Source organism: Paramormyrops kingsleyae, chromosome 1 (assembly GCF_048594095.1).
Source record: "Paramormyrops kingsleyae isolate MSU_618 chromosome 1, PKINGS_0.4, whole genome shotgun sequence".
NCBI lineage: Eukaryota > Metazoa > Chordata > Actinopteri > Osteoglossiformes > Mormyridae > Paramormyrops > Paramormyrops kingsleyae.
The window spans coordinates 38,943,388-38,965,693 of NC_132797.1; the positions used below are offsets into that span (position 1 = coordinate 38,943,388).

The following is a 22,306-nucleotide window of genomic DNA, read 5'->3' on the forward strand; positions in this document are numbered from 1 at the left end:
TGTTTGAGGTAGTGGGAAAAAGAATTAAAATATTTTTTTTGTTATTTTATCAAAATATTTATTTAAGTAGAAATAAAAGTAAGTAGAAAGTTACATACAAAATTTTGCAGAATAAAAGAAAAATAGGCTACTATGCCTAATTTGATTTTTATACAGACAATCTATCCTGGAACTTTCGGGAACTACGTTAGCATTTTGAAAGTCCTCGTCTCTCGTGAGTGCCAAGCTAATAATTGCAGAGCCAGCACGAAAATCTTTAACACTCAAGGATGTTAGTGCCTGCTTATGGAAAGGTGAATATGAAACTATATAATTACTTAATGTCAAACTAAGTAAAAGGAAATCACATATTTGGCAGTCCTTGTCATTATAAATGACTACTTTTCCTTGGTCTGACAAATGCAACAAAGTGCTATCATACACTGGGAATAAGTCTGGCACTTTCAGGCCACATGTGTTCAGTTTAGAAGGGCCAGACTACACTGAGATTCACTGCAAGTGCAAGCAAATGAAAAGTGACAACTGCACTAAAAACTAAAACAACACACAAATGTATGGATTTATTTTACACAGATCTAAGAGCTGTTATTGAAAATGTTACAGACGAAATATGCCTATATGTACTGTATGACTAGCCTATATTATGTGTAAACTGTGTGTAAACTGTTTTAACTATTAAATGTTAAACAAAGCCTAGCTGTTTCTTGAGGCTACAGGTTTGTCTTTATTTTTTTACCTGAAAATAAGCAGTCATACAAAGCTTATTCTTTTGCGGGTGCAAACGAGGGGAGGCTTTTAAGATGTGGGCAGGAGCAGGACAAAAGTATTTTACAAAATATTTAATATTAAACACCTGCAACAAAACTATGCGATTAATGAACCATAAATGTCATGCAGGTCCACTGGCAGCTAAAATAAAAAAATGAGACTAAAATCCTGAGACTAAAATATTTAGTACCACCCAAGTATATGGTTAGTACACTTATTATAAAGTAATGCTTAACTAATTCATGACTCATGATGACTTACTGGATGTATTAATACAAGTATCAAATTCTTGTTGCTCACCATGAACTAATCATGAAGTCACAATGACTTTATGTGTTCACACTTACTAGATCATTAGTTAAGTTTTAATTCACAATTTTTTCATTCATTAATTGATATGCCACTAAATTAGCTGTATTCCAAGTAATGGTAGCCAGTGCGTACAGTGGTGTGCAGTGGGTAAACTTCATTCCCTGACACCTTAAGAGACATGCTAAGCGACAGACACTAGCACCCATTGATTTTAGCCTCCTTGCCTGCCTCCCATGCCTGAGATTGCAACTTCGAATACAGAGTGGCACTGTGCTTGTCCACACACTGCAGGTTACATCAACAAACTTTCATTTTGGGTCCATGTATTTGATCAGCCTGCCCGTATGTACAACAATACCTGTTGATTAAACATAACTGAAGTATGCTTATTATTTTGTGTTGTCATATTATACAGAATGTGGTTGATATGTGTAATTGGTGGATGTATTGCTACACTCATTGGTAGAACAGGATGACGCAGGAGAAGAGACGTGTGGAAGTAAAAGATGTAAAAAGGGAGAGAAAGTTTGTTCTTCCATGGTGAAAATTAAAAGTCAATTAAAACTGGTCAATTCTTGATCCGTATTACTACATACGTATTTGGCAACAAGGTTGTTCCGGATCCAGGACCAACGACAGTGGCTGTTCTTTGTGTGTTCAAGTGGCTGTGTATTTTCCGAATGTCACGACTCGCTGCAGTTTACCACTTTCCAGCATGGAGGTAGGCTGGCCCTGTTGAATGTTGCATCATAGGATAATAGGAGAGGCAGCAATGGCAACAATAGGTGTGCTATCTGCATTTTATGCAAGACTTCAAACATGGGAGGAATACTGCAACATTTTGGAGCAGATTTTTGAAGCGAATAGAATCGATGGTGGCAATGACAATGGCTATTCTGCCAAGTGTAGTAAGACCGCAGATGTCAGGTATCGGGAAGGGAACGAAAGGAGGCATGGGGAAAAGCAAAGGGGGCTTTATTTAAACAAATGAATGACATCCCCGTCATGCCTTCTCTGAGGAGGTCGACCAGAGAGAGATATTTCCCTACTTACCTAGAAGACTTTGTTACGTAGCAGAGTGATTGTTTTTTTACTATGTACTCTAATGCAAGGCGCCTTTTGCTTATTTACACATTGTGCCCACTGTGTTAATTTGCAGTGGTTGACAGTTTGAATTATTTCATGGTTGTATTATTCTGTAGACCTGTGACTCCGGTTGCTACATTTGTTGCAGGTGCAATATGTCTTCTTAAGAGGGGGAGGATGTAGTACACATAGTATATTGTTTTTTTTTGTGTTGTTATATTATATAGAATGTGGTTGATATGTGTAATTGGTGGATGTACGGCTACACTCATTGGTAGAACGGGATGATGTGGGAGAATAGATGTAAAAAATGTAAATAGGGAGAGAAAGTTTATTAAAACTTAAAAAGTTTGTTAAAAATTAAAAGTAAATTAAAACTGGTCAATTCTTGGTCTGTGCTACTACAACATTTTTTTTCAAATAAAACTGGTCATCAGAGACAAACATCTACACGTTGCTGCATGACATAATGGTCAGAAGAAGCACCACAGACCTACCCAGTAAGCTTGAAGTGTTAATAAAACACAAGAAGTGTTCACCATTACTTAACCATTAATACACTTTCACTTGCCCCCCCCCCCCAATGAAAGTCATATTGTGATACTCATTTCTAGCTAATTAAAAAACTCACTATCAGTAAGCCTTTGCTAATTATGAATTCATCATTAATTCAAGAAAAATGTGTACCTGGCCATTATTATAGTATTCATATAGTAATTAGTTAAGCATTACTTAAGTATATGATTTATATCCTTATGAAGTGTTATCAAAAAAGTTGATGTCCATGTTAATGATCATTCACATTACAATCTTTTTATTTTTAATCTGATGCATGTTTGTACACTGCTGCACATCCCTGTGTGTGTAACAAGCTGCGTATGCGCACTGTGCAAGCTTCTATGTAGGTGCATGTTACTATTTTAATAAACCACCGTATTATTAAAATAGTAAAATCTTGTGACATTGACTTTCGACCTGCTTTTTGTTGGTCAAAAGCACAATTGCTTTCCACTGCCTCAAAATAGCAATGTGGCAACAATTCACCTCATTTTAAGACCAACACCATGGGCACTCAGATGGATGCAAGAGTCACGCCCACGGAGGCGGGACCGGACAGGTGCAACACGTCAACCGGCAATTCACCCCTTTAAAGGAAGCGGACGGGCCAATCAGTCCTTGCGAAGTATTGCGCTGATGTCAAGCCATACCGAGCACTCTTTTTGTCTCTCGTTTACCTGCCTGCCCTTGCCTTACCTGTCAGCCCTGTGTGCCATCCTTACCTTTCTCTCCCTCCTCAGTCCCGTTCCCGTCCGTGACCCGCCTGTCCAGCTGAACCCGGCACCTCCCGTTCATCCCTTCCAGTGTGTTCCTGTCTCATACCTACTCGTCGGACGGACCTTCCTGGCTTTGACCCTCGCTATTGATCATCGACTACAACTACCGCCTGACGTCACTTTGCCCATCGACTCGCTACTCCTCACTGCGGTCTCCCTCCTGCCCCTCGATCGTCATACGAGCGCTGGAACTGAGGAGCCGGTTCTTTCCGCTCCCCTGGTGTTACTGGTTGCTGGATCTTCCTGTCCATTAAAACTCTGTTATCCCCGCATCTCTGGATCTCTGTCTTTCTGCCCCGTCTCCTCTGACAGCAAGTACATGTGTTATTTAAATATCTTGGGTGCTGGACGTGAAAGTGACAACTGCATTGGTCTCATACTAGCACCGATACTTGCGTTGCTTGAGCAGCTTTGCGTTGGATGCTAAATAGGGCCCTAAGTGTTTTGCAGAGTCTCACAGTTTTGTTTTGAATACAGAAATAGAAAAAGAATTAAAGTTATCCCATTTATAATAGGCCGTTCAACCTGTAGCGGACAAGTGGGTATAGAAACTGGATAGATGGATGGGATTATAATAGGATTTAGAGATTTGATTTTAAAAAGCATGATTCAATAACTTTTGTAGCTTTGAAGCAGGCTATCAAAAGGATTGAACTCTTGGATATTTATGTGATATTTAAAAATAAATATGCAATATTTTAAATTATAAATACTCTCTGAACAGCTAGTGTTAAAAGTGCTGATCATCATTTTTCAGTCTCTTTGGAGCACGATTGTTTGGCGGGTTGGATTTAATCATGAATTAAAAACAACACAGACTGCACAACACGAAACAACCACGAGCAGTGGTTCATAAACTTACAGTAAGCTCTAGCCGCTAACCACCATTATAACTGAGCTTTACATACGCATATATATTTGAGTACTGTGTGAGTTAAAAAATAATACTTATATGTGTGTATGTGTGGACTAATTTTATATTACATTGTGTGGATCAAATATTTCCCACAATGTAATAAAAACCTGTTATTTTGACATTTTGGAGATAATTTTTCAGGTCCCCACAAAGCTCTGTGAATGCAATCAAAAAACTAAAAATGCCAAAAGTCTCGTATTTTGTTTGGTTACTTATGAGTAAGATTAGGGCTGTGTAGGAGTTAAGTTTGTCTTTTTGGGATTAGAGTTTTCCCCATAGAAATAAATGGAGAGACCCCACAAAGATACAATTACGAACTTGTGTGTTAAACTGTATGCTAGAAGGCTGAACTGAAAGCGAAATTATTAATCTTTTTTGTGTGTATCCTAAAATACTTCCTCATCAAAGTGATAATCGCTGGTTAGTCACTGCCAGATGATATCTTCATATCACCCAGCCCTAGTGCAATATTAAAGGCTGTTAACTCACTGGTTGGTGACACGGTGACTTCACACCTCCAGGGTTGGGGGTTCCTGCCTTATACTCTGTGTGACATTTGCATACTGTCCCACTAAATTGCTCATAGTGTGCCCCAGTGATAGTAAGGATGCTCCTTGCCTTATCCATTGTCCTTCCTGGGATAGGCATGGCCATGACCATGTACTGAATAACTGTTTATAAATGATGAATGGATGGCTGTATTGGAATGTATTATGCTAATTTCATTACGGCATCTTACATAATCTTTTACTCACTTGACTAAGATTATCTATAATGAAATGCATAGTACTGATATATTACTGTTTATTCACACTGTTTCTTTTAGCTAAATCCTGTGTCAGCTGTTAGATAATCCTTGAACATTTCTTTCAGCTTTAAAGAAATATATGGTGGAGTTCTAAGAGGAGGCATTATTATTTCCTCCATGTTGAGTAATAAATCTGTTCATTAGGAAAGTGGATCAAAGGAACCAGTTTGTAATCCATCATTGGGAGAAACTGGAGGAATTACATTTTCAGCACCAACAGTCATTGGAGGGACCAAACCCTGGAAGAGAAAACAGCTCGTTGGAGTTCGTGATTATTTATGTTTTATTTGTTCTGGATTAGTAAAAACCCAAGACAGCTGGTGATGAAATTGAAGGCCAAAGAGGAGCAATGTCAATAGCATGCACAGTAGTGGAAAGAGTCTACTGTGAATCTCAGACAGCAAGAATCATAGTTTTTACATCAATCTTGATGACTGTGCATATGTTTTAAAGTAGCCAGGCAAGGCCTGCATGCAGATTTTCAAGAGGGTACTTACATTGGATGCTTTTCCACTGCACCAGTACTGGTACCAGTACTTCAAGAAAGTGGGAGAATTCGTTCTGAGGGTTACACTCACTCATCCACCCATAATACAATGTGCTCATTTTCTCTCTCTGCTTGGCTCATGCTCGCTCTTGGCACACACCTCGTCTGAATCTCTCAGACTGCGTGTGCACACACACACACACACCCACACACACACACACTCCTCCCACATCATGTGGTTAGCTCTGTTATTTAGCTCATTACACCATCATGATCTTTTTGTTTTACCTGTTCTTCCGACCAGATAATTTTTTTTCTACTTTATCGTTGTTTTCAGTTCATTCCTTTTTTTCCAAGAGGATGGTTATATTATGTTTAGAGGCAGTCTATTTGCATAACCAGTCGACTAAGAAAGAGTTTCAAGTCTCACCTCAAAGTACCAAAGAAGTACCCCAGTTATGGCACTTTTAGTACTAGAACTTTTGGTACTGGTACTCGGCCGGACGTCAATGGAAAAGGGAAATACCAAAAGTACCATATTAAAAGTATGATTCTTGGTGTGGTGGAAAAGTGCCCATTGTTTCTCCTTCCCACATTGTGCGGGCCAGGCCGTACAAACCTGTCGCAGTGGGGCACTCCTACCCTGTGCACTCCCCTATTTTGTTCCAATTACTTCCACAAGTAAGAAGCTGTGAGAGAAAATGGAGCCTGAGGTATGATTAATTCCATTACATATAATTTGAATTTTTCTACAGTTTGTCTGCTGTACTCTTATGTCCGACTATTTTTTTTTTTTATCTTTGCAAGAGTTATAGTTTAAATATGGCCTTGAGGTTCTCCAGGGTAGAAGTCACACAAGCTGAGAGAAGGCCCTGAATCATAAGACATCATTATACTTCTGAATTAACAAGGGCTCATCATCTTTGCTGTGAAAGACTTGATGGCGGTGTACATACAGTATGGTCCACAATCATCAGAGGGTAGAGGAACTTTCCATCTTAACTGGACTTGACGCGGGAAGGGTGCAAACTAATCTAACACAGGCGTTACATACACTCACGCAGTCAGTGACGTGCAGAGTGGGGAGACCTGCCATGGAGATACCTGTGGTGGCCATTGAGGGCTACCTCTATGGGCTGATATTTGTGCTACTAGAAACTGAATATGAATTGTGTATATTTGAATATGCAGTTGTCGCATTAAAAAACTGAATCTGAATTTATTAGTTTGAATCTGAATTTAAACTTATTGAGGAAAAGTTTCTTGAGGAAAAGTAATCAACCGCAGGTTCACAACGCAACTCATTTCCACGTTTACGGGAGTTCTGCACATCGGGGTAAAGTGGAAGTGTGTGCCGGGATGTCGCAAGCGCATTACCTTATGATATATATGAGAATAAGCTTTATATACAAAAGCGATAGCACATTAACCATACGTCTGGTTAGTATGATAGTATATGTGGTTAAATGAACGATTTCTGGCACTGCTAGTTATTGTTAATATGGTAGACTAACGCAAAAATAGCTAGGTATATGAATTTTACTTCTAGTTTAGTTTAAGTCAGTATTAATTTCTAATATGCGAGTATGGAATATTATTTACCACTTCATAATGCACAAGGAATGTAATCATTAGGACTCTATAAGAAGCTGATGTAAACTGTGCAGAGACTGACTTTGTAACCTTCAGAGAATGCAGACCAATTACTGCTGTGCACAATGTGACGAAAAACAAGTATGAATTAGCACCTTGTGTTGGCTTAGAAGTTTCTGTATCTGTTAGCTAATTTGTAAGCCTTTGATGTATGAATATGTACTATATTAGTGCTGCAGCTTATCACTATGTTGAAGGACATATATTATTAACCCTCTAGCCAGACAATGTGCAACAAGCTGAAGTTGCCAAGGTTTGCTACTGAAGGAAGGGATTCGTCTGAGTTCACCAAAAGTTCACGGCTGGGTATTTAAAAAAACCAACTGCAGATGGTCACGCCACCATTATGTTCAGCCAAGGGACCAAACAGTAAAAGAGATGATTGACAAACTTATCACCTAAGGGTGTGGATCAAGGGAGAAAACAACGATGGTGAATGGTTGAAGAAATGATGATGCTTAAGTGACGAGATATTGTTACACGATAAGAAAAGGTATGAAAATTAGAGTAAAACAGTATGGACACACTCCTGCAGGGTGTCCAATACTGTAACCTCACTGTGGCAATAAAGGCTGATTCTGAAGATCTACACAAGCGGCTCCTGACTCCTGGCTCCTGATTGGTGGGGAAGAAAAAAACACAACACGAGTGCATCGATACACGTACCCCTGTATCGATCTAAATGTAAAGTTATAAAGCGGGTTTGAAGTGCTATGCTTCTGGTCTGCTGCATGTCTACAGTGCTCTCTGTGTACTGTGCTAATAACCGGGAGCATCATGCAGTTGAACTGGCGTTTAATATGGTGATCTGTATAAGCAGTGGTCGAAGTGGAGAAATAAAATTGTCATAAGAACATAAGAAATTTACAAACGAGAGGGGGCCATTCGACCCATCAAGCTTGTTTGGGGAGAACTTAACTAATAGCTCAGAGTTGTTAAAATCTTATCTAGGTTTGATTTAAAGGAACCCAGGGTTTTAGCTTCCGCTACACTAGCAGGAAGACTATTCCATACTCTAACTACACGCTGTGTAGGGAAGTGCTTCCTCAAATTTGTTTTAAAATGTTCTCCCACTAATTTCCACTTATGGCCCTGAGTTCTAGTATTTAAACTAATATTGAAATAGTCATTTGGCTGAACAGCATCCAGACCCCTTAGAATCTTATAGATCTGGATCATATCCCCCCTTAGTCTCCTTTGCTCAAGGCTAAACAGATTCAGCTCAGCTAACCTTTCCTCATGAGGCATTCCTCTAAGACCAGGAATCATTCTCGTAGCCCTCCGTTGCACCTTTTCTAAGGCAGCAATGTCCTTCTTAAGGTACAGTATGGTAACCAAACCTGCACACAATATTCTAGGTGGGGTCTAACCAAGGAATTATATAAATGAGCTACTGTGTTGACTGTGAGAACTACCGCAGGGGTGCAGTGGCGGTGTTGGGAACAACAGAAGCGCCTCAACAACACTGACGGTACGGTGCACGGTGCCCCACCACTCTCGCGTGACGCTTGTCTCTGAGTATCAGAGTCCTGGCGACTTGTGAGAAGTGGTGGTACGACAAAGATTAAAATATAGCAGTGCCAGTACTGCTTAATTCTTATTACTTATATGATGACTGCGTATATGATGTGAGAGCAAAAACAACCTATAAAACACAGCTATTGCTGATACTCGATTGTTTTCCATGTCATCTAATAAGGCAGAAATATCTGCTACAAGCTCTTCTGTCGCCATTACTCTAAACCAGGGGTGGCCAATCTTATCCGCAATGGGCCGGCGTGTATGCAGGTTTTTGGGATAATCTGTAGGTCAGCTGTTCAAAGCCAGCAAGGTTATAATAGTTTTGGATTTTTCATTATAGTTTAGTTTTATTTAGTTTTGACCTTTTTCCCTCTAATTTAGTTAGTTTTAATTAGTTTTTAGAGCAGGTTTGCTAGTTTTAGTTAGTTTTAATTTTTTCTAAATGCTTAGTTTTAGTTTAGTTTTTATTAGTTTTAGTATTAGTTTTCATTTTTTCATACTTTGGGTTATTTGTCAGGTGCAGGATTCAAAAAGATCAGTAAGTGTTGTGTAATAAAACTCAACAAAGGAAACCATTTCAAAAAGTGTATTCAGTTACTTTTGAACAACCAACCATCCACAACAACCAACACTCTACAAGATAGCAGCTTATGTGCAAAATGTGTGTGATACTGCTTCTGATGTTGGATACAGGTAGTGTGCCTGGTACAAATCCAGCCAAATTGATTGGGCGGCGTTTCATAATACAGATTGACAATGACCCAAAACACACAGCAAAAGCAACACAGGACTTTATTAAAGCAAATAAGTGGAATATCCTTGAATGGCCAAGTCAGTCACCTGATCTCAACCCCACTGAGCATGAATTTCACTTGCTAAAGACTAAACTCCAGACAGAAAGACCCTCAAACAGCAACAGAAAGCTGCTGCAGTAAAGGCCTGGCAGAGCATTAAAAAGGAGGAAACCCAGCATCTGGTCATGTCCATGAGTTCAAGACTTCAGGCAGTCATTGTCTGCAAAGGGTTTTCAACTAAGTATTAGAGTTGAACATTTTATTTGCACTTAGAGTGGTACCTCGGTATACGTCCGCTTTGGAATAAGTTGAACTTGGTATACGTCCTGTTTGGACGCAAAAAATTTTGCTTGGTATACGACCTTTGTTTGGAATACAACTTGCGTGCTAGAACTTGTGTGGGTCAAAATGAGTCACGACACCGCACTACCCTTGTTTACCTCTCGGGACAAAGCCACGACTGCCCACGAGCGTCAGAACGGCAGTTGCTACCATTCAGTGAACAACCCGCGCTATAACTCTCTTTTCATTTATGTTATCTAATTGCTTTTGTATTTATGTATTTTAGTATTAAATAGTGTTTAAATTATTATATACAACCCCATAAATGCATAACATACCAATAACAATAGGATTTTTTTTCATGGGAACGGATTTATCATTTTCCCTTTATTTCTTATGGGAAAATTTGTTTGGTATACGTCCTGTTTCATATAAGTGCAAGGATCTGGAACAGATTAAGGACGTATACTGCAGTACCACTGTATATTAATTTGTCCAATTACTTATGAGGATGGGATTGTGTAGAAAAATTACTTTAGTTCTCCACATACACTGTATTTATGCAATGTTTTTGTTCTACCCACTGAATTAAACCAAAATGTCTGCACTTCAACTGCATCTGACTCATTTCTTTTAAAATTTATTGTGGTAATGTGCAGAGCTTAAAAATTGAAAAACTTTGTCTCTGTCCAAATATTTATGGTCCTGACTGTATGTACAGTAAATTATACATTTCAAAACTAAAAATTTTTAATGCTTTGGAACTGAGAAGTCCATATGTGTTCAGTTGTGCTATATTAATCTCACTACTACAGCAAGGACTGGAGTGCACAAACACTGATGCTCCTTATTTGTTGTTCTATTCAGGGAAAAAAGAGGAAATGATAAATTGTTTTTAATGGAACTCCAAAAGAAGTTAATTTTAGATGTACCTGACCTGTACCACAAACTGATGAGCTGAACTTGACCAGTAGCCATGCAGGCATGGCCCTGGCTGGTTGTATCATCACTATCTAATTGGTTGTAATGCACGGAAATACCAGTAATCTGCATCAATATGCTTAGATTATCTGAAGGAAAAAGGGTATATTCCATATATTACTCTTTATTAGTAGTATTGCACATTGCGATTAGAGATGGGCGATCCACGTTTTTTCAGTTCCGATCCGATTTCGATACACAACTGCCGATACCGATACAGATTCCGATACAAGAGCTCTTTTTACTTTGTTATACTTTACATATTATTTTTTTTAAGCTAGTAAATACAGATGGAAAAAATGTATGACAAAAAATATTTAATTAGGCTACTACAAACATACATAACGTACTGTTCCACCTCATTTGTTTTAAGCGTTTTTGAGGCATTTGCAGTTCAATATGAATATCTTCAAAGCAAATATACACAAGTGGCGAATGCTTAAAATTTTAACAGTTTTTCTCCCATTGGCATCAGCGCAGTTACACTTTTGTTGCGATGGCAGCCCCTCTTGTATCTCAAGCAACGAGTTCGCAAAACAGTCCAATTAAGTTAGCGACTCCCAAATCATTCATTGCTTTGTTTTGTCTCGCAGTTGCGTGCGCTTTGTTAAATGGGATTTTCCATTAAACGCTATTCCCACCTCAAAACCTTATTTTACATAGATTGCAAAACGCTGTGCTTCCGATTTCTGTTAAAAGCCTAAAATACTCCCAGATCGTCACGTCTTATCTTACGCTCCTCGTACTGCGAAGGGTATGCGCATGACCTCACAGCAGGCGGAAGTCACTGTACTCACACCCACTGAGTAGCAAAAAAGACTTAGGGGCAGTGATAGCGTTCGATTTGAATTCCACAAAAACACACATGTAAAATGGGAAAGAGCTGTCGTGCGATTGATTGCCAAAAACTAAATAAGTAAGTATAGGGCGTGGATCGGTCACGCATGGCCGATTCCCGATCCGTCAAATAGGTCTGGATCGGCGCCGATACCGATCCGAATATCGGTATCGGTGCATCTCTAATTGCGATGTAATGGTGCATTCCTGATACCTTGGAACTTGGAAAATTTCCAACCTCCTACTTAAAAAAGTGCTATACAACAGCTGAATAGAATGGATTTGTAATGCAAATTTACACAAGCAAATTCTAATTCTGCTAGCATTTGATACTAACGTAACACGAGGATTCTTACAGATGCCCTAGATGATTGGGGATGATGGTGGCACAGGAGGTAGTGCTATTGTTCGGCAACTTGAGGGTTGCAGGTTCGAGCCGTGGTTCCTCCTGACCCCATCAAAATGTCCTTGAGCAAGACACTGAACCCCAAATTGCTCCCGGTGTGCAGATTGGCGCTTTGCATGGCGACCTTTGCCACTGGTGTGTGGATGGGTGAATGTGAGGCATAACTGTAAAGCGCTTTGAGTACTTGTAGGAGTAGAAAAGTGCTATATAAATGCAGTCTATTTACCATTAGTTGATCCTTCTGCAGTGGAAAACTGAAGTGAGCTGGAACCAAACTAGAATTAGTCACAGTTTGTGGTACAGGTCAGGTAGGATCAGTTCCTGTATGCCAGTGGAAAAGCACCATACTGTAAGTACAGACAAGCACTAATGACTATTAGGTCTGTGTGTCTCTAGACTAATAGAAAAAAGCAATCCAAAATTCATGTTTTAATCTGTGTCTAGGGTAACAAATAATCCTATGGTGTTACACTCACAAGACCCGGGAACATTTAGGAGTGTTTATTACATTTTTTTAATGGTAAGATTAGACAGGCCATCTTGAACACATCTGCAGCTATGTATAGCTTCCAGTCTTCTGCTAGTCCTTTGAGTACTAATAATGGCACATTCAAATCTTTTGAACCTAATTTCCTCCCTTAAATCCTCTACTAGCCTCATAGACCCAGTTCCTACTAAACTTCTTAAGGAGATTGCACCACTGATTAGCACTACCCTGCTAAACTTGTTAAAATCATCTCTTAGGCTCAGATATGTTACAAAATCGTTTAAAATTGCTGATATTAGACCTTTTCTCAAAAAACCAAATCTTGAAACGAGCAATCTAGGAAATTATAAACCTATCTCAAATCTTCCTTTTATTTCACCAGTCCTGGAAAAAGTTGTTGTTCATCAGCCGTCCACTTCCTACAGAAAAATAATGATAATGAACTATATCAGTCTGGTTTCAGAGTAAATCATAGCACAGAATCAGCCTAAGTAAAAGTATTGAATGATTTGCTTATGGCTTCTAATCTTGGCTGTATATCTTTGTTAGTTTTACTAGATCTAACTGCAGCATTCAAGACTGTGGACCATAATATTCTCTTGGACTGGCTAGAATCTGTGGTTGGCATTAGGAAGACAGATCTCTCTTGGTTTTGCTCCTGTTTCATTGATTGTTATCAGTTTGTCATGTCATGTGGACAATGAATCTTCCAAGCTCACTAAAATTAAACATGGTGTCCCACAGGGGTCAGTGCTAAGCCTGCTACTGCTAACTTCATACAGTCATGGAAAAATTAAGAGACAACTATATATTTTAAAATAAATTTGCGTTCTTAAATCCTGATTTCATTTCAGTTCTGCTGGCACAAGAATATGCTGAAGCATTAGACATTAGGAACAACCAGAAACTAGACAGGTAAAGGGCAGAAGCGACTTTCTAATGCCAGAGATGACCGTTCTCATGAATCGTAGGATGAAATCAAGTGATCTTCAAAAAGAATGGGAACCATTAAGTTCTGTTTCACTCAAGAAAGGCTGCCAGACGGCTAGCCCAGAGGGCTGGAATATAATCCGCGCATGCGCGAGTTCTGAGGTAGACCTATAACAAAACATTACTTACATGTGAGTGTGCACGTCACTGGATATAACTGTGAGCGCGGCACACGATCGTCCTCTTTTAATCCCTCACGCGATCTGATAAGGTAAGACTTGATCTCTGCTAGCGAGGTGCCTATTGACAGTCTGCTGTCTGAGAGCCGGTGACTGCTGTTACTCCTCTCCAGGCTATAGTTCGCTACTTTGATCGCACTACCTTATAAGTTAGCTATCGCCGCTTAGTAAGGTAAAGTTTATTCTCCCGTAACGGAGAATATTTTGCTCGGCTATTCGGTGCATACATGTCTCCCCGAACGGAGATCTAACGGTACTTTTCTGCGTAAGTTGATTTATGTTTTTTATCGTTTTTGCATAGAAGGGAGAAAAGAGAAACCAGAAGCATTTTCTGGCTACGTCTCTTGAAATTGCTGCTGGCACCATGTCTGGTGCCATTATGTGGCTTGCTGGTACCGCTGTGGAGCTAATTCTCCCGTAGAGTGGACTGCCGCGATTCTCACTCTGTCGAGTGAGTCATTCACCTGGCTTGTTAGCCTATTTGACACAGAAGAGAACCTAGAGAAATCTCTCTGGCTGCATCTCTTGTCGCTCTTGTTGCTAGCACCACACCTGGTGCCATTTGGTGGTGTGCTGGTGGAGTCTCTGGTACCATTGCATTGTAGCTCTGTTGGTACCATATCTGGTACCATTCTAGCGGTGCTACTGGCTTAATATCTGGAATCATTCTGCATTCAGATATATATATGTATACATTATATGAAGAAATTGTTGTTGGCCATTAGGCTATCATGCCTGGATTTCACAACTGCTCTAACTGCAAAAGCAGAATGCCAGTGGAGGATGGTCATACTCTTTGTGTGACATGTCTGGGCCCGGAGCATGCGATTGCTTCGAAGGCAGACCCTTCCAGCTGCCCAAACTGTCTTCCTTTCTCTGCACGTACTCTATTGAGTAGGGTAAATAAAGTTAGGGGGGACAAGGTGTCTACATCTTCCCGGGAGTCGTCCGAGATGAGTTCGCAGCCACCGTCTCAGCCCGCTTCTCGGGAGTCGCGTGCCCACGAAGTGACGGGCACTGATCCGCCAACTTCAGGCAAGAAACACAGAAAGAGGAAACATGAGGCCTATGACGCTCTCGCCAATACAATGGCCTCTCTGGTGAAAGAGGTTTCATCTTTGGCATCTAGCCAGCAGTGGATGATGCAGCAACTCACTGAGCGACACACAGTCCCATCAGGGCACTCTGGTGAAGCATTTTCATCTCGGCAGCTGATTTCCCAGGCTGCTGATGATGACGCGGAGCTGCTATCAGTGATGGCATCTGGTAACCTGGATGGTGAATATATGGCCGACTTAGCAACATCTCCTCACCCTTCTGATCTGAGCTCAGGTCATGGCTCTTCCCTGCGGTCTGCTCCACCTGAGACATCTGGTGCTCTATCTGGGGACGAATTCCTTGCCCTGATGTGTAGGGCCACTTAACGTCTCCATGTAGATATGCCTACGGCAACTGAGACCCAGCCTTCTCGGTTCGATAGGAAGAGAGAGGCAATGAATAAGCCATGTTCTCTCCCTGTTCTCCCAGACTTTGCTAGGGAAATTACATCTGTATGGGAGCACCCGGAGGTAGCTAACCCGCCTATGAGACAGTGGGCGCAGTTTGCCAACATCCAGGGAGCGGATGAGATAGGTTTTGGTGCTTATCCGGCCATGGATGACTCTATTGCTGCTCTCGTTCTCCCTCCCACAGCTCTTGTGGGGAAGGATCCTTAATGCCCGAATAAACAGTGTCGCGCCACTGATAAATGGTTAAAGAAAACGTTCTACAATACAGCCTTCGGAGCACGCCTCATGAACACAACATCCGTGCTCACGCTGTATCAAATGGAGCTCATTGATGACCTCTCTGCTGCTCCCGCTCAGGAAGTGGTAGAGGAGCTGAGAAAGGTATCTGAGATCCTGGTGCACCTCGCCAGGGGTGCGGCGCACTCCAGTGGAAGGTCTATTGCATCACTGTGGATGGCACGGAGACACCTGTGGCTGGCTCAGTCAAAGCTTCCTGAGCCGGACAGGAACACGCTCATGAGGCTGCCTCTTACCCCTGGTTCCACCTTTGGTCCTGGAGCGGTTGACATGCTTCGCCGGGCCAAGGAATCTAGGGAATCCAAGAGGGAATGGGAACAGTTGATGCCAAGGCCTCCGCCACTAAAACGCCAACGGCCAGGCTGGGGCTATGCACATAACCCCACAATGCCCTCTTCAAGAGGCCGTCCCAATATGCCGGTGAATGTGCAGAGACAACCTGTGCATGCCTCTGCTACGGTAAGCCGCCGCCCTGGGACTCTTGCTAGTCCTCGACAGCGTGGCAGCCACAGACCTCGCGCTGCTCATCCGACTGCTCCGCAGCCCTCTTCCTGACGTTCGAGGGGCTCATCCTCATGCCTTCTCCCACACTCAGATACTGGTGTGGGAAACGTGTTCTCCCAGCCCTTGGGTACTTTCAACAATAAAGTTTGGTTACCGGCTGCAGTTCAGGCGCCGTCCGCCCATGTTCAAGGGCACTTTGGTTTCTCAGCAGCCAGACCCAAAGCGGCAGCTGGCCCTCCGAGAGGAGATAAACACTCTGTTAATGAAAGGGGCAATAAGGGAGGTAAATCGCAGCGAACGGCTGAGTGGCTTTTATTCGAGCTATTTTCTGGTTCCGAAACGAGATGGTGGGTTTCGCCCAATACTGGACCTGAGGCCACTGAACCGTTACCTAGGGCAACTGCGTTTCAAGATGTTATCACTGACGCAGATCCTTCAGTAAATCCTGGTAGGGGATTGGTTCACAAGCATAGACCTCAGAGATGCCTACTTTCACATCTCAGTCCACCCCGATCATCGACAATTTCTCCGGTTTGCGCTAAAGGACAGAGCCTTCGAGTTCAATGTTCTTCCCTTTGGCCTGTCTCTATCGCCACGCACTTTTACAAAGTGCATGGACGCAGCCTTGAGCCCGCTGCGCCAGCAGGGCATCAAGGTGCTCAATTATTTGGACGACTGGCTGATATGTTCGCCGTCGAGACAGCAAGCGGTGCTGGACACAGCGGTGGTGGTAGACCACTTACAGCAGTTGGGCCTGTCTCTCAATTTAGAGAAGGGCCAGCTGACTCCATCGCAACAAATCACCTTCCTTGGAGTAGAGCTGGACTCGGCTGCCATGTTAGCAGGTCTCTCAGACCAAAGAGTTGTCAGTCTACGGCATTGCCTCTCACAGTTCCTGGGACAGAGCAGTGTTCGGGCCTACCAGTGTCAAAGGCTTTTGGGCCTAATGGCTGCTGCTTCCCAGGTGGTGCGCCTTGGCCTTCTACACATGAGGCCAGTGCAGAAATGGTATCTGTCCAGTACGCTCCACCCTGTGTGGGACAGGAACAAATATGTCGCTCTAACACCTGTGTGCTTAAGAGCTCTCCGATGGTGGAACATGTCCCGGAATCTGTACACAGGTGTGCGGTTAGGCAGAATCTACCGCCGCGAAGTTCTGACCACAGACGCTTCCCTGTCAGGTTGGGGGGCGGTCTGGAATGGTGTGGGGGCCCGGGGAGTCTGGCATCCACCATGGGACACAGCCATATCAATGTCCTCGAGCTGAGAACAATATATCTCGCTCTCCGTCATTTCTTACCAGTGCTTCAGAACAAGCATGTGCTAATTCGGACGGACAATATGTCAGCGATAGCTTACATAAATCGCCAGGGAGGTCTGAGGTCTCAGGCCTTGCACAGCATAGCCCGGGAACTCCTCCTTTGGGCAGACACCCGTCTTTGCTCGGTCAGAGCAGTCCACTTGCCAGGCGCTCTGAATTCCGCAGCAGATCTGTTGTCAAGAGGCAAGCCACACCCAAGCGAATGGAGACTGCACCCAGCCACAGTGTGTCTGATTTGGGCTCATTTTGGGAAGGCACACGTCGATCTTTTCGCCTCAAGGGAGTCCACACACTGCCCGCTTTGGTTCTCCTTAAGCCAAGACGACGCACCTCTAGGGGTGGATGCTCTGGCACACGATTGGCCCAAGGGTCTTCTGTATGCCTTCCCCCCCCTTTCCCTGATTCCAGCGGTGCTGGAGAACACAAGGAAGGAGAACCTGGATGTTCTGTTGGTGGCTCCACACCGCCCTCAGGCGACTTGGTTTGCGGAAGTTCAGATTCTCCTTTCAAGCAAACCGTGGCAAATCCCACTGAGGGAGGATCTGTTGTCTCAAGCAGGGGGGAAGCTGTGGCACCCAACACCATCCGTTCTCAATCTGTGGGTTTGGCCGTTGAGAGGGACACTCTCCTCGCTCAAGGGTTATCCATCGCAGTAGTACAGACTTTGCAGTGCGCTAGGGCCCCGTCAACAAGGGCACTATATTCTTACAGATGGGAAGTTTTCAGGTCTTGGTGTGAACAGCGGCATGAGTGCCCCCGGTCCTGCCCCCTGAGTTCAGTTCTGGAGTTTTTGCAGGAACAGTTTGACCAGGGCAAGTCCCCTTCGACTTTGAAGGTCTTTCTCGCGGCGATATCAGCATGCCATGAGAGGGTAGATGGAAAGGCACTCGGTGCTAACCCCTTGTCTATTCAGTTCATAAAAGGGGTTCAACGGCCTCGCCCCAGGAGGCTTCCCTCTGTGCCTGCATGGCAACTTCATGTTGTCCTTGATGCGCTGCTGAAGCCTCCATTTGAGCCCATTGCGGACATTGACCTCAAGTGGCTTTCTCAGAAGGTGGCTTTCTTGCTGGCCATCACCTCGGCCAAGCGCGTTGGGGAGCTTCATGCACTGTCTGTGCATGCTGATTGCTTCCGTGTGAACCCGGATGGAGCTGGCGTTGTGCTACGTCCTAACCCAGCTTTCATGCCCAAGGTTCTTTCAGTGCGAAACCTGAATCAGGTGGTTGTTTTGGACCCTTTTCACCCTCCTCCCTTTGCGTCAGAGGAGGATCGAACACTTCATACTCTGTGTCCTGTGCGGGCTCTCCTCTGTTATGTTGATCGGACAAAAGGTTTCCGTTTGACAGATCAGCTCTTTGTCTGCCATGGTGCTGGCCAGAGGGGTAAGGCCCTTTCTAAGCAGAGGCTGTCACGCTGGGTAGTTGATACTATAAAGCAGGCTTACCAGCTTTCTGGTCTCCCATCTCCAGTGGCCACGGTTGCACACTCTACCCGTGGCATTGCTACTTCTTGGGCTCTCCTTAAGGGGGTCCCCTTGCAGGATATTTGCCAGGCAGCCTGTTGGTCCTCGCCTTTGACCTTTGCACGGTTTTACGACCTGAATGTGGTGTCTCCCTTGTCCTTCGGGAATGCTGTCTTGAGTTCCTGAGTTCAATCCTACGACCATCCTTGTCCTCCGCGACGTTGGGGTATACATATATTCCAGCCCTCTGGGCTAGCCGTCTGGCAGCCTTTCTTGAGTGAAACAGAACGTTGGGTTACGGATGTAACCTTGGTTCTGTGAAGGAAAGAAAGGCTGCCAGACTTTGTCGTCGCTCTGGACTTCGCGTTCAGGATTTTATGAGGACGATCGTGTGCCACGCTCACAGTTATATCCAGTGACGTGCACACTCACATGTAAGTAATGTTTTGTTATAGGTCTACCTCAGAACTCGCGCATGTGCGGATTATATTCCAGCCCTCTGGGCTAGCCGTCTGGCAGCCTTTCTTTCCTTCACAGAACCAAGGTTACATCCGTAACCCAACGTTCAGGTGTGAAGGGCACTACTGGGCTAGTTCGTATCAGGCTCCTAAAAGCAGGACTGATGTCCCATAAAGCATGGAAGAAGCCCTTCATTAACGAGAAACAGAGAAGAACCAGGCTGCAGTTTGCAAATAAATACACTGCTCAAAAAAAATAAAGGAACACTTTGGAAACACATCAGATGTCAATGGGAAAAAAGTCATGTTAGATATCTATACTGATATGGACTGGGTAATGTGTTACAGTAGGAACAAAAAGATGCCACATCGTTTGATGGAAATGAAAATTATCAACCTACAGAGGCTAAATTCAAGGACATCTTGAAAATCAAAGTGAAATGATGATGGAGCAGGCTAGTCTATTTTGCTGAAATTTCATCGGAGCAAATCAAAATTGTATATGTATGGCCCCCAAGTGCTTGTATGTGTAGCGGTCGTCAGACGGTTGCGAAAGAATCACAGCCACATCCGGTTCGTTTCAGCAATGATGATTTACTGTTACTGTAACATCTGTTAACATATAGAACGGTGATTGCACTCCAAAGCAACATATGCTCTCTTTTCCAGCTTAGGCCGCAAGAGCCAAACAAAAAAAAAAGAAAATACACATTTATCAACTTTCCAAACAAGTACTCTTACAATAAAACATATGAATCATGAGTTAAAAGTAACAGAAATTATATCCTTATAAAATAAAGTAAAAACACAGTTGTACAATTACAAATTAATTTAAAAACCAAGAGAGCAAAAAAAACACGTCTTACCAACTCGATTCCTAAGCAGCTTCTGCCCGGGAATTAGCAAGATGGCTTAAGGTGCGCTGCTCAGAAAAGTGCCCCACCCGCAACAATATACAAAAGGAACCTTTTATAAATTTATCAATAAAACAAATGCCCTCTGATAACCAATACTACTTATAATAAAATAAACATAATTTATATGCACAAAACTAAATTGTTCACTAAAATAATAATAAAAATAAATGAAAAAGTTTTATAGAAGTTCAATAATATATTAACTAACTCGGCTACATATGCATGCCAGACCACGTCGGGGCATTTTCCTAAGGAGACGACAGATGGTGTCCTGGGGGATCTCCTCCCAGATCTGGACCAGGGCATCACTGAGCTCCTGGACAGTCTGAGGTGCAACCTGGTGGTGTTGGATGGACCGAAACATAATGTCCCAGTGGTGTTCTATTGGATTTAGGTAAGGTATGCTGAACAATGTTACAAGTAGCATAATATTCTCCACGGCATCTCCAGACCCTTTCATGTCTGTCACATGTGCTCAGGGTGAACCTGCTCTCATCAGTGAAAAACAGAGGGTGCCAGTGGCGGACCTGCCAATTCTGGTATTCTATGGCAAATGCCAATCGAGCTCCACGGTGCCGGGCAGTGAGCACAGGGCCCACTAGAGGACGTCGGGCCCTCAGGCCACCCTCATGAAGTCTGTTTCTGATTGTTTGGTCAGAGACATGCACACCAGTGGCCTGCTGGAGGTCATTTTGTAGGGCTCTGGCAGTGTTCATCCTGTTCCTCCTTGCGCAAAGGAGCAGATACCAATCCTGCAGATGGGTTAAGGACCTTCTATGGCCCTGTCCATCTCTCCTAGAATAACTGCCTGTTCCATGCCCTTGAGACTGTGCTGGGAGACACAGCAAAACTTTTGCCAATGACACATTAGGACGGAAAAATGTCAGTGGTCCCCCACCTGTTAAACCATTCCTGTTTTGGGGGTCTTCTCATTGTTGCCCCTCTAGTACACCTGTTGTTAATTTCATTAACACCAAAGCAGCTGAAACTGATTAACAACCTCCTCTGCTACTTAACTGACCAGATGAATATCCAAGAAGTTTAGTTTACTTGATGCTATACTCTGATTAATAAGCGTTCCTTTAATTTTTTTGAGCAGTGTACATGCATCATTCACAGGCACACACCCATAAACTGAGAAATGAGTGAAACAAAAATTGTGCTGAGGCCTCTTAATTTTTTCCACGACTGTATAAATCTATATGCATACAGTATATGTGTGTGTGTGTGTGTGTCTGTGTGTCACACCAGATGATGTGTCTCAGCAGTACAAGACAGCTGGTGCCGGAGGGCTAAAATTTTCCTTATGTTTTGCTAACCACAGATAAAATGCTAGTTGGTAAGGCTGCTTGAAGTAATTTTGACACCCTCAGCCTCGGTGGTCTTCCTATTCAGCTTAAAACAATGGTCAATTTGTGTCATAGTTGATTCACATCTATGTTTCAATGCTCAAATAAGAAGTATTAATGGAACTGCATTCTACCATCTACAGAAAATAGCCAAACTTCAGAAGATGCTCTCCTTCCATGATGCAGAAAAAACAATACATGCCTTATTAACTTCCAGGCTAGTCTACTGTAATTCTTCATTTTCTGGTTGTCCATCTGGTCCTTAAATAATCTTCAGCTGGTACAAAATTCAACAGCCAGAGTTCTGACAAAAACTAAAAAAATTGATCATATTAGCCCTGTTCTATGCTCCCTTCATTGGCTTTCAGTTAAGTCTCAGATTGATTAGAAAATACTGCTATTAACTTATAAAGTACTGAATGACCTTACATCAGAATATCTTACAGATCTACTGGTCAATTACAACCTTCCTTGCCTGCTTCGATCTCAAGGAGCAGGATTTCTATTAGTACCTATAAGTAGGGGTGTGAATTGGCAGCAACCCCCCTGTCAATGTTATATTGACATGTTTCATACATATAACAATTTGTAAAGAGATTTTGCTGAAGAGCATTTCACGTCCACATTTGTAAAGGCAGGAGATGTAATG

At 42.7% G+C, this 22,306-nt stretch overlaps 1 protein-coding gene and 1 pseudogene across 1 annotated transcript; both read left to right on the forward strand.

Moving 5' to 3' along the window:
* Positions 1 to 14,794: 14,794 nt before the first annotated feature.
* LOC140587282 (uncharacterized) lies at positions 14,795 to 18,127 on the forward strand (annotated as a pseudogene).
* On the forward strand, positions 18,127 to 19,119 carry LOC140587693 (uncharacterized; the record flags this gene model as incomplete). Its single annotated transcript, XM_072709303.1, has 1 exon — positions 18,127 to 19,119. A coding segment is annotated over one exon (993 nt), but the record flags the coding sequence as incomplete, so codon positions are not given.
* Between the last annotated feature and the right edge of the window lie 3,187 nt (positions 19,120 to 22,306).